The sequence below is a fragment of the Amblyomma mixtum genome, chromosome 3 (assembly GCF_055824585.1).
Source record: "Amblyomma mixtum isolate Tamu chromosome 3, ASM5582458v1, whole genome shotgun sequence".
NCBI lineage: Eukaryota > Metazoa > Arthropoda > Arachnida > Ixodida > Ixodidae > Amblyomma > Amblyomma mixtum.
Window position 1 is genome coordinate 225697935 of NC_143014.1, and position 16272 is coordinate 225714206.

The 16272-nt window shown below is 44.4% G+C and overlaps 1 protein-coding gene across 12 annotated transcripts; it reads left to right on the forward strand.

The window, feature by feature from the left end:
- The first annotated feature begins 1129 nt into the window (after positions 1 to 1129).
- On the forward strand, positions 1130 to 15826 carry LOC149353883 (uncharacterized). 12 transcript variants are annotated; one of them, XM_089582948.1, is made up of 8 exons: positions 1130 to 2150; positions 2868 to 3030; positions 9720 to 9916; positions 9978 to 10143; positions 10330 to 10428; positions 10761 to 10900; positions 11719 to 12489; positions 13374 to 15826. In XM_089582948.1, the coding sequence occupies exons 1-4, from the start codon at positions 2099 to 2101 to the stop codon at positions 10040 to 10042; spliced, it is 477 nt and encodes a 158-aa protein (XP_089439074.1). In that variant the 5' UTR covers positions 1130 to 2098; the 3' UTR covers positions 10043 to 10143; positions 10330 to 10428; positions 10761 to 10900; positions 11719 to 12489; positions 13374 to 15826. The 12 variants fall into 12 exon arrangements, with proteins under 12 accessions (XP_089439074.1, XP_089439076.1, XP_089439077.1 ...); XM_089582950.1 differs by having other exon boundaries at positions 11719 to 11790; XM_089582951.1 differs by having other exon boundaries at positions 11719 to 11790; positions 15471 to 15826.
- Positions 15827 to 16272: the final 446 nt, after the last annotated feature.

The following is a 16272-nucleotide window of genomic DNA, read 5'->3' on the forward strand; positions in this document are numbered from 1 at the left end:
GGAATGAGAATGATGCTACACACACACGGATGTCTCGTCAAGAAGCCCGACACATTCCTGGAGTTTGTTGCTCGGCCGCGCGAACACCTCTCGTGTCATCCGCTCATCACGCGAGGCAAAGCCCATCCGTTCAGCGACGTTTCACAGCTGGCGATCGTCCCTCAGAGCTCGACAGTTCGGCACTGCTTCTCGCCGCAATGCATCCTTGCATAGCCACCACATATATGCCTCGTCAGATGATTGCACAGACGAGCTGTCTAGTCAGAGACAACTCGAAAGCATCGCGGTGACCTCGAAAGTCGCTCACCTTTCCCACTTCTAGGGTTTAACAAACGACGAATGAATGCAAGGAGCAGCAAATCGCAGCGCCGGCACCGCCATTCGAGCAATTTTCGCGCTTCACTAACCGCACGGACGGATGATTTCTCACCGCGAGCGAAGGGTTTGCAACGGGAGAGCAGTTAGCGCCCCCATGCGGCTGTACGCTTAAGCCTTCACTATTAACGCTCTCGAGGGTTGCTTATTTCAGATGAGCTCTTACAACGCGATATCATTACATTGTGCAATCAAAACAAGACTTTTGTAAGCTTAGTTTTGTCTTGAAATAAATACCCGTTAAAATGCGGCTACCTAACGCCGTATAAATCAGCATTTCACTAACTCATTTGCATGATTCGGGTACCTTTCGCCGGGCGAAATGATGGCGGCGAATTTCAGCCATTTTTTGCAATGGCGGCACAACGTAAACGTGATGAAACGTCATTCTGACATCACTCCAAAATGTGTGCCTATCACGTGATTTACGTGATATTGTTCCAACCAATCAGATTTTAGGAAGTTGCCATTTCCGGTGTGCAGCTATTTTCTCCGAATTGGCAAGTCGAGCGCAAGTGCTCTCGCACGGACCGCTTGTAGCTTCTTTTCCCTTCACAATCACATATATGTACCAGCCGGGCACCAAGAATAGCGCTACGAAAATGCATTTTCAATGCCACGTCAAATCGACGTCACCGCGAAAAGTGCTCGCGTAACCGACCCTGATTGACACGCCCATTGACGGCGATTGACACTTCTGACAGCCAATCAGAGAGGCAATATGGCGCCGACAGGCGAATGTGAATATCGAGAATCGGGCCCCCGGCCACAGTGGCTGCAGGACATGCTGCGGGAGACGAAGCGATTTCATATCTCCAACTGCCTGCTATGGCGCGCCTTGGAAAGCGTGCAGATTAAGCTCGCCGGTCTCGAAATGGCTCCTTTAAGAAGTTTTTGTCGTCCTTGCCCGTCGCTTCTCTGTCACCGTTTGGCAAGATCTGCACCCCGCTGCACCGCTACAGCGTTTCCTTCGGTGTACGGCCAGTGCGAAACCTTTTCCCGAGGCTTCGCGCTCATCGTTTCAAGCGCTTAGCTCTGCATTTCAGTGAGCTTGCGGCATGTGAAGAAACATTGCTCCGTGGCACATTGTGACAGCGTGGGTTGTACCGTGGGTGTCTTACCAAGACTACATCGCTTCCCTCTGGACTTTCGCAGGTGAGCTCTTGCCGTTGTCGTCTGCTCTATCGACTGTTGCGGAAATAAACGCGCCCCGTAAAATGCTTCTTTCAGCTAAACGGGCTCACTGTTCGAGCTCAAATTTCGCATAGAAATGGCATTTGGTCGGCAGAATTGTTTAATACCACGTTTGCTTGGGGTACTTACCTGATTCGAACAGAATAAGTCGGATATTCACATCGTCTGCGGCGACGATGAAGAAAATTAAACTGCTCTGCCAGATAGATAGATAGATAGATACTTGAGGCCGTACCCTTTGTAACGGGCGGGCACCACTAAAGTGAGCACCCAGACCAAACAAAAAACGAGGTGAAAGCGCACAAGAAAGGAGAGAAAAAATAAAAAAATAAAAAAAACGCAAAGTTCAGAGCAAGGAGTTCGCTCATCGACCGCGTTCACATTCGACTCTGCGGTTTCGCGCGGTTAGACACAGTGCGCCACCAAAGAGTCAGTCGACGCTTGGTTCGCAGCACACCCTCGCTCTTGAGCTTGGAGTTGTCTCCCTCGTCGTCCACCGCAGGATCGTGAAAGCCGAGCGCCTGAGGGAATGTGGTGCCCTCTGTCGGCATCGGATGGAGTCTCTGGCACGACATCACCAGGTGCTCGATGGTCTCCTCCGCATTGCCACACGCTCGGCATAGTGCTGCCTGTGCTTCTGATGTTGCATCGAAGCGACGGCGGTACACCAGTGTCCGCAGCGCTCCGGCCCGGGCCTCAAACAGCAGTGTGCTACCAAGGCCGTTGTCAAAGATCTTTTCGGGTCCGATGCTGTTCTTGCACTCGCGGTACACAGCCAGTGTCGGTTTTTCAGCGAGCGCCTGCAGCCACTGCTTATTCTCCAGTTCTTGGACCCGTCTCCTTGCCTCCTGTTTCCACGCCGTTGCTGATTCGGCATTTATGGGTGTCTGGAAAAGGCCATACTTGCCTTGTATCCGGTGGAGGCGCTTCACCCATGTAGTGCGTAGGCATGTCGCAGCGAGGTATTCAAAGACCCGCCTAGCCCATCGGTCGCGGCTCATGAACTGGAGTCGACCGCGGTACTCTAGCTTGCTGCATGCCTCCCTTGCCTCAAAACTAGACCATCCAAGGTCGCCATCGCACCGGTGGCGCCATCTCGTTTGTTGGTGGTGAACTATCGCCCCAGTGGCGCCATCTCGTTGGTTGGTGGTGAACAATGAGCAATAGAGCGAGGTTCGGGGGGGTTTGAAGACGGTCTTTCAACTGGTTTTTCAATGCTCACAGAAAACTTAGCTTGGCAAAACTAAGTTTTCAGCAAGCTAACTCGGTTTTTGGCACTAAAGGAGATTTCTTTTCAGGCACAAGCGTCTTTGATTTTACATGCATTGTGGCGCTTGATGGAGCGAGGTGCTTTGAAGGCCTGAGCTTTCTGCCTGCCATGGAGATCCTTTTTGCTGCATACTTTTGTCTCAACATCAAATACAGTCAAGAAGTGCAAGCCACATTGGAATTCAATCAGAGGTAAGCACATAAATTTTTCTCTTGCGTATCGGCACGTTTTTGCCATATCTATCTCTCTGACTGTTGCAGTAGCCTTATACTCAGTGAGACGTGAGAAAAAGCTGCATGCAAACTCCATAAGCCTGGCATCTCTCCCACAACATCTGACATTGTTGCGATTAAATGTGCATGTGCATTTTGTGCGTGGTTTGACAACCTTAATAATACGAACTGATGGACGAGTAGGTCGAACATTACGGTGAAACGGCGCTGTGGCACATGGACTAAGAAATGACACAACTACTTATCTCAACTATGTGGCTCAAGCATATGTGAAGCTGCTAGGAGTTGGATGGCTTGTGTCAGAAATCGGGAGTCCGCTGTGCTTTCCAGTGCATGCAACCATGGCTTTCATTCTTTTGTTACAGTTTTTTTATGCCATGCTCGGGTGGCCCCAAGCAGCACTGTCCGATGGCCTTTCATTGCACACGTCTTGGAATCCTCTTGGTGGCCATCATACTTGGCCAGGATTCTGTTTCCTTGATAGGAGATAACTTGGGCACCATGCTGAATGCAATTAAATAGGACGACCATTGGTCATATTGCTTGGCAACTCTTTGGCCACCGTGCACGATCCGTTCTGAATTCGCTGAATATTCGTATAACACACCCCGGCTAAAAAAACTTCATGGGGCACTTTGACGATCTAAAGAGCGTGAGGCGAAAGGCATTCCATGTCTGACTAGTCATGATTGTTTAATGACTAACCAGTTATGACTAATTATGACTGGTTAATGCATATAGTTATGACTAATTAGTTGTTACTAATTACCACTAATTAGTCGGTGACTGGTTAATGACTAATTTTATGGCTGATGGCATATATGGTTAATGACTAGTTAGTCATGTCTTGTAATGACTCGTCTTGGCCGGCAGTATGAGCTATTAAATGCTTTCACCTTAATATTAATGTATGCTGTGAGGGTCTGCGCCTGTGTGCATCGTTTTTATTTCGTCGCCACTTTCGCGCACGTCATTCCGGCGCACGACCGGCGTGTTCCGGCGCATGCTTCGTGTTGGTCGGACGGACGCGTGGCCTGCGAGAACGCCGATAAAAGAAATAGTTCTCCTAAAAAAATTCAGTCGTAATGTGGAAACCATCTGTATCTGAGCGAATATTGCAAGTAAAGAAAACATCCACTTATTTTCCATAGATATAATTGCAATCTGTGCATATAAACTTGGGCAGAAAAGTTTGTTGTCAGCATGATTTTGTATTCGTCCGCCGGGTGTGCCGCACGTGATACTTCTGTCATCGCGGTACACCGGAATGTGCAGTGCCGTCTCTGCACCTGCTTCGTTGTCGCCTGTGTGATCTGCGAAGTTTTACGACAACATTTTGCGACAGTCCTTTTGGGGTATTTGAGCTGAACGTGTCTCCGGCGATTGAAACATCCCGGAGTACCATTTCGGGATAGATCTTCTTGTCTTCTGGAGTTGATAAAGGTAAGCCTAAAATCTTTCCTACTGCAAGTACGCCATGTGTCTTATTTTAAGCTTGGAGACAGTTCGAAGCTGCACCCAACTTATTTTTCATTGTCCCGGACTACTAGGGACCCGATCAGCCTTCCCCGTCAACTAAGGCATTGTGGCTTTAATAAACGTTTTGATCATCATCATTCTCCTGGGCTGGCGGAGGTTTGCAATCGCCACTGTGCAGTTGGCGGAAATGAATTGCCATTCGAAATTGAAAGCACTCTTGAAAGAAAAAAAAAAAACGTGGTTGAGGCGCGGTCACAAGTTCTGTAGCACTTGCAGGTCGGTGGTCGCACAGTAATTTACGGGTAACGTTGCCGTGGCATAAAAAGATAGCCCTAAAAAAAATTATGTGTGCTGTAGTGTGAAAAATGTTTTCAGATTAACACCAGCGCTTGAAATAAGCCAACGAGGTATAAAGAACTATTAATTAATATCACCGTGTGCCGGTGAACAAATTTGAAAGCTGGGCCTGTGCATTGGTTTTCTGGGCCTCTGCATTTACACTCCCGACTCGCAACACGTGCTTTTCGGATAGGCGCGCCGGACTACACGTGCTTTGCGGACTTAGGCGCGCATGTACTTTCATTCATTCTTTCTGCGAGTGCATGCAATACGCGCGATCACTTCCCCCATATTTATGTGCCAGATTTTTAAAAAAATCTTGCTATTGGCCGATTCGAAAGCAAACATCGCTGGCAAAAATGACGTTGTGGTCTGCGTTCTTTAAGATGAATAGAAGCATCTGTTATTTTATCCCGTGTTCTCTCAATTGCTTTGTGATGCAAGTGGAAACAGATATGCACCAAATGGCTATGTTATTGAAAATAAGTAAACATACATTTACAGTTCTTGTTATACCCGTGCCACACGTTCGAATGAAATGCCACTGAGTGCTTAAGTTTTAGCGCCATTCGCGCGGTGCCACACGCATAAATATAATGGCATTAGCATTACTGCCATTTGCAGCGTACTGATCAGTACACCACAACTCATTCGCCCGAGCTGTGTGTACTCTTGTCCCGATTACACTCGCAAAAAAGCACATGATTTTGTAGTAACAATTGAACTTTCTAACCAGTAGCAAATAGTTAACTTAGTAGCAAATGTTTAATGGTTAATGAAGTAGCAAATGGTCAACTTTCAGTCAAATTGGACATACCTCTTCTGCATTTTTAATGAGAAGGGTTCCATTTTTACCAGCACTTCTGACAGATATCTCAGCTTGTATGCTAACATGCGAGTTTATGGCTGTTTGATTTGTCAAAGAACAATAGCAGAATAATTTTTATATTGCATTTCAGCAACATTCCCAAAATCACTCATCAGTGTTTATATTCGGGTAAAATTTTTGACTGCCTTGCAAGCGTTTACTATCATTGTGACTTGTGTAAAATTATATTAAATGTGGACATGTAGCAGCAAATCTGAAAATAGCGTTAGGAAACTTAAGGCCCTAAGCATTTACTGCTGCTGCTTCTGTACGTATGGCATGGATATTAAAATAGGGCCAGCGATGTAGCAAAACAGAATAAAACTGATTGCATATTGGGGGGTGCAGAAATTAGCAGTCAGCTTCTCTGCGAAGCAAAAACACCTCACTGGGGTGGTGTTGCTCTTCCTGCAGCTAGAAGTTTGGAGCCGCGCTAGAGATTTCCGTTGTGAGCCTCATGCACATGCACTTCCCATGGCATGGAGACAGTCCGTCTCCCCTTACCTCATAGCCTTGGCTGCAGAGCCACTGAATGCTGCACAGCTTTGTTTTATCCCCCATTGCGAAGCAGTAGCTTGGGTGAACTGTGCTTAATACCTTAAATGCAATAGCTGCATAAAGCAGGAACGTGAAGGAGACTCAGCATTTCTCAGACTGTGGAACTCTTCACTGATGTACCTAATTTCTTCCCCAAAAACCAGTGCCCATGGTGAAGGACTTTTCTGGTGCAAGGAAGCTGGCTTTCAGATTTCTGTAACTCTATTGCCTTGTCAGTCTTGCTGAAATGTTTTAATGCCAGAAGGATGTCAACACTGACCTGGCCATGTCTTGATCAGAATCGTGGTATGTTGTACACTATCTGAAGTGCAGAGTGTGCGTTATAATTGTGAGAATTGTGCGTTATAATTTCTTGTGGCACTTTAAATTTCTGTGTTTCCAGGATGAATCTCGAGAACTGGAAGCCAGCTCCTCCTGAAAGGTGAATTTCGAGATTCAGTAGTGGTGCACAGCAGCTAGCTAATCGCATATAGGTAGTGTCGAGAAGCAATATGATTAGGTGTTCTGATGCAGAACTGTCACAGAAAAGGCAAAGGAGGGAAATTAATGCAGAAGCTGAAGCAAGCATATCTCGTATTGATAAGTTTGCCAACAACGGTCCTGCTAGCAAATCTCATGTACAGCCAGAAGAGCACACAGAGGAAGCTCAAATTCTAGTATCAGAAGGTGTGTCCAATGAACTGCGGAACTTTCAAGATCAGGCACATAGTCCAGGTCACAGTTTGTCCTCATCTGATGATAATGGGGTAGCTGTCGACGCTGACAGTCAACCTGAAGATATTGTCTCTTCTCTGAGGAGGTGGGCTGTAGAGAACAACATAACGCATGCAAGCATTGACAGCCTGCTGCAAATTCTAAAATCTAAATTGCCACAGTTGCCAGGCTCTGCACGGGCACTTCTTGCCATGCCATCCGTTGTAGACATAGATCGTTTGAGCAATGGGCAGTACTTTCATTTCGGCTTGAAAAGGAGCATATCCACTCTACTCGACCGAATGCAGCCACTACCGAGTGTTGCTTGCCAAATCAGCTTTAATGTTGATGGCCTTCCACTGTTCAAAAGCAGTGGAAAGGAGTTTTGGTGCATTCTTGTGGAGTTGCATCATCCGCTACACCGCAGGGATGACAGCGTTTGTTTGGTTGGGGCATTTTGTGGCGTCAGTAAGCCTCTGCTCAATGAATTTGTCCAGCCATTCGTGGAGGAACTGTCCGAGGTCCTCAGCACAGGAAGATGGCACAGCAGCATGCACGATAATGTCTCGCTGAGAGCATTTATATGTGATGCCCCTGCCAGAGCATTTCTGAAGGCAACTAAAGCTCACAATGCTAGGTCAGGGTGTGAGAAGTGCACGTCGGAGGGTGTTTTTCGTGGGCGCATGACGTTTCCAAACACTAGGGCACCTCGTCGTACTGACTCTGCCTTTGCACAGCAGGAAGACGAAGACCACCACAAAGGCCACTCTCCTTTTGTGGCACTTGAAGTGGGAATGGTAACAGCTTTTCCGCTTGATTATATGCATCTTGTATGTTTAGGTGTCACAAGAAGACTGATGCTAATTTGGCTGAAAGGAGACCTGTCTGTGCGATTGAATTCAGCTCGCGTGGGTAGGTTATCTGCTCACCTTCATGCACTGAGGTGTGAAATTCCAAAAGACTTCCCCAGAAAATGTCGAGGTGTAGATGAAGTTAACCGGTGGAAAGCTACAGAATTTCGTTTTTTTGTTCTCTATGCTGGCCCACTTGTGCTGAAAGACATTCTGCCTGCAGAGCTGTATGAGCACTTTTTGACCCTTCATGTAGCGGTGGCTCTCCTCGTGTGTCCCTCTCTACGGTGTCGTGTTCAGTATGCAGAACAGTTAATGCACTATTTTGTGGAATGTGGAATCTCACTGTATGGCAATGAGTTTCCTGTGTACAGTATTCACAACCTGGTCCATTTGCCTAGTGATAGCCTGCATTTTGGTCCACTGGACACATTTAGTGCCTTCCCTTTTGAAAATTACCTGCAAAAGGTAAAGCGACTTGTGCGGACAGGCAGAAAGCCTCTTGAACAGCTTGTCAAATGGGTTGAGGAAATTCACAGCCTCTCCCCTACGAAGTTGCCAGCAGCCATCACAACCAATACCTGCCGAATAGTTCTGTCATCTTGACATTCTGATGGCCCGACTTGTGGAATTCAGTGTCAAGCACAGTTCCGAAAGGCAAGCTTTGCTAATTCAGATTTAACGACTGCAGGGCCTGAGAGATTTGCACTCTTGAAAGATGGTCGTATCATAGGCATCTGTAACTTTTTGCAGTGTGAATCTGAGGTTATTGTTATAGGTGAAGAGCTTGAGCATGTTGAAAGCCTGTACAACCATCCATGCAATTCTTCCACAGTTTCTTGTTATGCTGGTCGTGGGCTTTGTCAGCAGCTCTTGCCTTATGCGTCTTCTGACATAGCCTGCAAGGGTATGGTCCTCACATTTGGAAAGAGGCTAGCTTTCTTTCCACTTTTTCATATGTTTTGAGCCAGCTTGTGCCATATTTTCTACAGCTAAAGGAGGACCCTAGTCTTTGAAAAAAAATTTTTTTTATTAATGAACTCAAAATTATGAAATTTTCAAGGTACATGTATTTTTGTGTGCTGATTCTAAATATGTAATTTAGTTTCATGTGAAAGAAGTCCTTGTGTGCTTGTGAAATATGTTATGCAAGTCATTTGGAGAGACCATTTAAAAAAATTTCCCTGCAAGGAACTTGCTGAAATGCATGACATTGGTTTGTCTTGACATTAAGGAATGAAGTAAGGGCAAAATTATCATCCTGTCTGTTATAGAAGTTGAGTTATGGAGATTTGAAGTTGCCGCTTCAGGAATGGCAAGGAAAGTTGGTATACTGGTTTCTGGAGTGGCAACTTAGAAACCTTAACTCAAGTTCTATGATAGACAGCAGGATAATTTTACCCTTATTTCATTCCTTGATGTCAAGGCAAACCAATGGCGCACTTTTAGCAAGCTCCCTACTGCAAACTTTTTTGAAAGCTCCAAAAATTAACTTAACATATTGCATAAGTGCACAAGGGCTTGTTTTACATACTTTACATATTTCGAATCAGCGTGGCAAAATACATGTTCCGTGAAGATTGCATACCTGACTTCATTAATCAAATTTTTTTTTTAAAGACCAGGGTCTCCCTTTAAACGTCTGCTGTCAATGTAATCACGAATTGTCTCCATGTTTCAGACTTCCGAGTAACGGGGGTTTACTGTGAACATTTGCCGAGCCATTTCATCTAATCTTTTTGTTCTGGTTTCTCTTCTGCACAGTCCTTCCAAGATTTCACATGAAAACTGGATGTAACGAAAAATTGCAGCTTTTCTCAATTTTGTTATATCTAATATTAATTCTGTTTCCCCCCCAGGTATCATTTGGTTGAGTTTTTATGTGACAAGAGCACATATGTTGTTCCATCGTCATGGCTTTTGAATGATGCAACATCAGCATTTGCTTATTGGCCTCCGGCTAAGACAAAATTGGATGCCATCAAGGCAATGACCTCAAGGAAGCTGATTGATGAAAAATGGAGCCTCCATGAAGTTAGAGTCGTCGCCACGAAAGGTAATGTTTATTCTTAGCGAAATAATATTAACTGCTGACTTAGGTTTGCACGCCCGTTTAGATATCCTCAAGGAGGCACTGGACAGACTGACTGATGCCGAAAAGACATCAAACCTCGACTCTTGACACTGATCATGAGAGGCAATCTCGCAAAGTTCGGAAGCGGCGCTTGCTTTCAAGCTCAGATGAAGAGGGCCTGGTGGTGGAGCCGCCACACCAGCTAAAAGGTACCCAACCCCTAGTAGTGTCTTCATTCTCAATGGTATATTCAAGAGCTGACTTGAACTGTTCACTACTTTTTGCCCATGTTATTCTTGCAGTTTTCCTGCATGCTTGTTTGCTGCGTTTATTGTTTAATTTTCAGAAATTCTCAGTATTTCACTCCCCTAGGCCTTCTTATGTATGAAAAACAGTTCGCAGGCTGCCACCGCCACCTTCTGCGAGACCACATGTGCGGCAGCCGTTGAGCCCAATGCCAACCCAGTCGCAGGCTCATTGTCGTGAACTGACAGGTAGGGAGGGCTACTAGAAATTGGCAACCAGATTTAAAATGCACCGTGAATACAACAAGTAAAAACTGCGCATTCAGTGGGTGAATCATACTTTAATTTAAACTGTAAGAATAGTTTTATGCCAAAGTTTACCTGTTGTTTCTGTACCGACTTTTAAAAGACATACATAGGTGCTAATAGGGGAACCATGAGAAGTCCATTCACTGCTTCCTTGACTGTGATCTATAGTACTTGAATATCAACACTTTAAATTCGTATGGAGCTGACAGGATTATTACGAGCAGCTCTCATGGAAAGCATTGCATGTAGTTGTATTTTGTAACCGCCAGCAGGGAACCAGAACTCCTCCCGGTTCCAGTGTCCAGGACGGAGACCAGCGAGGCTGCAATACCTCGGCTGTCAGCAACCCTAGGTCAGCAGCTGCCTGCGGTGTCTCCACCACCAGCAGCAGAAACAGCAGCACCACAGCAAAGTATGTTAGGCTACTGTTATTTTAAAGAATGACAAATTGCTTAATCTATAAAAAAATTATGTTCACTGTGATTAACCTGTTTGTCTTGGCAATCTAAAACCATACCTCAGTATTCATGAAATCTCTATTTAGCAATCTCTATTCCAGTGAGCAACCAAGCAGACTTTGAGAAGCTTAACCTCAGTTGTACGTAGAGAGGGCTGCTAGCAGACAAGGGTACCGGAGTGTTTGAAACCAGCTGACAGTGTTTGAAACCGAGAGAAGCATAGGGGGCCAATTTTATGATGGTTTCAATTGGTGCGAAATTATTAGCATAACCATTTCAAAGATGGGAGATATATGGAGCAAAGAGCAGAAGAAAACCACATAATGCTGGTGAGATCTGAACCTATGACCTCAGCATATCTCGTACGGTGCTCTGCCTGTCGCTGCAGTAGTTGTCCAGATATGCATAAAAGTAGAAGGCTGGAGAAGTGATTGCCTTCTCCTCTGTTTTGTTGAAATCTTTTCTATGTAAAGGAAAATTGCACAACTAGTTGTAGACTGATGAACACAACAATGGAAAGAAGAAACTTCCCGTATGCTTTACTTTGTTTCAATGACCATTGGCTTTTTTCATGGGCTGACAATGTGCGTATTCAATGGCAGGGCCGAGAAGTTTGGCAAATTTTGATGGGAGTGCATTCCTTGGGTGTTGCCTCGCAACAACCATAGCATGACAAGATTTCGATGAGAAAGTGATCAAAGGGCCCTTTCATTATGTGAGGATTTTGTGGGACGAGAATAATGCTTACACTAGGATACTGTTTTATTTGCAGTGGAAGCAAGCCAACCCGCGACATTGCAGGCAATTTTGGACGCAGTTCAAAAGCTTCACCGACGTCAGATCTGTAAGAAGAGCAAGCATATATTTCAATTTACAGTTAAATCATAATATAAATGCATCTGTGTCGTGGTTTAATGGTTTCGATTTGTTTTGTGTTCCTGATAAAGATGACGGATCTCGAGTTCGTTTTCCAAAGTTACAGGAAATGTTGTATCACCTAATACCTCTTCAATCTTTCCAGAAAAAAAAAACTTCATGAACAGCCCTTTTTAAGTGGAATAAATCATGTCGCAATGCTGTCAAAGATATATTGGCTGTACATGCAAAATGCGGTGATGACTGCTCTGAGTAGCTTGCATGGCTCATTGAGAGGGTAGTCGTATGGCACAGCGTCTTTAGAAGTTCACAACTACACTGAGTGAAATTCAGTGGTAGCAATGCGAATCGCAGCAATGAAGATGCTCGAGATGTGAAGTGTCGACAGATTAGTTTTCTTTACTTACGTTGCTCAGAGATGATCTTAAAAAGAGAAGTGCTTAAACATGTCTCTCCTTTACACTTTCTATGCTTTGAAAAAGAAGTTATGAAAAAACTTGCAGACGTCCTCGTGACGGTCAATGACCTGCGTAAAGAGCAACGCAGCAGATCAGTTCAAGCTGCTCTGAGGCTGCCAGCAGACTGCCCTGGTTTGCCGGTAGTGTCGCTGGAGGCACTAATTTCTTTTGACGCTTATCTGCAAGATGAGCAGCACATGCAGTCTTTGGTATGTAGTTAGTCCTTTAGAGCATTTTACTTGAGAGATCTAGCGTATATATATTCATGTAGGAACCCAACTCCGCAAAGAGCTTTTATGTCGGAGGCAATGTGAGCACTAATTAAATTTCAGGGGAAAAAATTGAAGCTAAGGAAAGCTTGTTCGTGGCTGTAGACACTTTATTATACAAACCTCAGCTATTTGTTTCAAGTATTGTTAAAAGACTATAGCCACCTCATTTTAGTTGCGTTTTCTTCTTTCAAATGATGCGTTAGACGTTAAAATACATGAATGGTATATTTTGGTTTCTCATGCGCTCATGCTATTTTGGTTTCATCAATTGAACGATGGCTGTGATGTGTGGTGGACTTTTAGGTTGCTCGAGGCATGAAGAAGAAACCTGCAATATTAACGCTGATACATAGTTTTAATCGACTACAACACCTAAACCAGTCTGCTTCGAGAGCTGGGACGACAACAAATGGCATATCAGCAGTTATATTGCCACTTTTTTCACACCTCATGTGACCTGACGGCCAAATACATTTCACAGCCATCATTTGGTTGTGAAGCCAAAACATAATCGAGAAGAAATGCAATTACAATTTATATAATGGTCGTATATGTGAATACACGTGCTGATCCATGTATATTAAGGTCTAAGGTATCAGCTGAAAGAAAACACTCAAGCAAAAATTTGGTGTCTATAGTCCTTTAATTGGTATACCAGAGCTGTACCTGAAGATAGACTAAACACGCATGCATTTCAACAGTGTGAACTTAGAAAAATCTATGCACATAACCCTTTCTGCGGTTGAGGTACTTGGCAGGGCCAGCACGTCTACATGAGCGTAATGTGCTTGAACTTCAGTGCAGCCTTTTTCTTTTTCCAGGTCTCATATTTTGCATTAAAAGGGGGCACAGATGCAAAGGGTGCTGTGCAGCGAATTTTGAAGGCAACAGTAAGCAAGCCTGTTGCCCTGCAGTGCAGCTGGGCAGGCTCGAGGGGCCTAAAGCATAGCTTTAAGAGCCTCAGAAACATTCTGAGCCTGCTTCTTGGTAAGCAATGCCGTCCATAAACTGGAATAGTGTGCAGTGGTGGGAGTGAACAGCCCAACTACTACTAGGTACTACTACTTTAAGAGCTATGTGCAGCATTCCTCAGTTAGGCTGCTCGGCTGCTGACCCGAAAGACGTGGGTTTGGTCCCGGCCGCAGCGGTTGAATTTCTTTGGAGGAGAAATTCTAGAGGCCCGTGTACTGTGCGATGTCAGTGCACGTTAAAGAACTCCAGGTGGTCGAAATTTCCGGAGCCCTCCACTACGGCGTCTCTCATAACCTTAGTCGCTTTGGGACGTTAAACCCCATAAACCAAACCTCAGTTAGGCTTAGCCAGTCATCAACATTGAGCGTAGGTAAGGGATAGGCACAAAGGAAGGCGTGGAGAGAAGGTCAGGCATGTGCAAGTGTAAGCCTTTCCGTCTCTACCACTGGGAAAACCCTGCAGTGACTACTTAAGGCTCCATGCAGGTACAGGGCTCTCTAGACTATATGAGCGTTTCGGTGAGCATAAGGTCACAAATGAAAGTGCTTAGTTTGCGAAGACTTAGCTCGTCACGTAGCCAAAACTGGAATCGAGCAGAAATATCACTCCCAGGCAGCAATGCATGCAGCAGAGAGGAAGTGTAGTGCTTGGGACGCTGCACATCAATGTGAGGCCAGAGCCAGCTACTGTGTGGCGGGGGTGTAGAGGATGAATGCGCTTGAAACAAGATTATATACCTTGATCAAACGGTAGATGCTGCCAGTGTAGAGACAAAACGACATGTCTCAAACATCCAGCACTGCATGCTGCCAAAGGTATTGCTGAATTTTGCATTGAAAGTGAGCCTTAGAACTTTCGACCCAACAGGTGAGTCTGGAAATAATGTAAATTTCATGCATACTCTGATAAAATTTCTCAGAAAAATTTGCAAATGGGTTGAAATCAATATTATCTTTATTTCTAATTTTCATGGCAGGTGCATAAATGTGTTGTACTTCGACATAATGTTGACAGAAGAATGAAGTGGAAAAAGGCTCTGAAGATGTAGCAGTTGTGTGTTCAGGCTTTTCGAACTCTTCTTTCATTTCCATTTCTGCAACATGCTGGCTAACCTACTTCAGATATCAGTTTCAGTGTTGTGACAGCAAATGTATCTCCATGTTGAAATACCTGCTTATTGGTTTAGTGGCATTAATTAGTAAAAGACAAATTATTGTGTATGCAGAGCCTCCTAGCTTTACCAGAAATGTCGAAGTACATGGTGGTGCAGACATTTAGAGCGTGCATTGACAGCAAATTTTTCAGAATGTACAGCACATGCACTCATCCCTTGCGATAATGGCTGCAATGCTTAACGCGGTGGTAAAGGCACGGTGTGTATATTTAGCACCAGCAAATCCAACCCCATGGAATTCTAATTACCATATAATCTCGTATAAGGGCTGCAGCCATAAATGGGGTGCCCCTCGTTTTGAACTACATAGTTAAAAAACATGGTTATACGTTATTTTTTTTAAATTCATGTATGGACCACACCTTCCAAATTCACAGCCCAAATTAAAAAAAAGTGCACCCCTTTCATGAGTTTATACAGTATCACAACTAAATTTTATGCAGAGGCCTGTACTGACACCCTGATTTTTCTTTCAGTGCTTTACATGAACAATAACAGTTCAGCTTGTCCTGCAGCCACAGTTTGTGTTCTTAGCTTTTTCTTTAGTGAAGCATTTCATACAATTTGCAGTGTGTCTGTTTCTTCTGAAAGTTCATTTATTATGAAATGATGTTAATATGTACCGTTATTTCCACAGAAGTGGCGCTAAGAGAGCATTGGACTGTTGGGAATCAAACTCAACCTAACGGCAGTTATGCATTTAGACTAGCCCTAAAATTCTGCAGGTCTAAGCAGGATGATCTAGCTTCTAAATGTGTCTTTTCCTTTTCAGGCCATTGGTGGGGATGAACCCAGAGGAAAGGAGCCGGCAGTTGTCCCGGAGGATAACCTCAGTCCACCCAAAAGTGCACAGTACCCTTCAGCAGCTTGAAAAGTTCAAAAAAAGTGGCAGGATTGCATGGCTCAGATTTAGTGTGGTTATTAACTCTGATATCAGAGCTTAGATATTGGATTATTGTGTAGAGCAAATTTAGTGTGTTTATGAACTCTGATATCAGATTAGATATTGGATTTAGTAGCTTTTGCAAATAACTGTTTTATTTATATCATTCAATGTAGATTCTCTGTATAGCTTGCTTTTGCTATTTTTTGTACCTCTGTGTTCTTCATTAAAACTTTCTAAAACTATTTAATTTCTATGCAATATTTATTCCTAGATTGCGTCTCTGCCCGAAAATTTTTGAAGGAGATGCAGAGAAGTACTGCATATAGACACATGTATATGTACAAATTTTGTGGCTTTTCTAGCTTTGTACACACAGATGTGTTATTACATCGACTACCAGTGACAGGCTACAGACATGACATATTTACCATGCGTAGCATGCCTCTGACCTGAACGTGGGCCTGGCCCCAATCAAAAAATACGGGAGTGTAACATTGCGTATTATGTGCCGTAAAGCATTGAACAGCATGTGTTCAGTCAATTTTCAAAACTGGCCATGGGCTGCTCGTAAATGCTACGGGACATGCATATGTTAGCACCTTTGCTGTCTAATGTACAGTGCAGCATAAGAACAGAACATGGGGTGTAGTCGTATAAACAGATCATGTCATGTTAATTCAGTTGCAGC

Bases quoted from the DNA above. Each gene is read 5' to 3' on its own strand.
- LOC149353883 (XM_089582945.1), top strand. From the start codon at position 6,808: ATGATTAGGTGTTCTGATGCAGAACTGTCACAGAAAAGGCAAAGGAGG.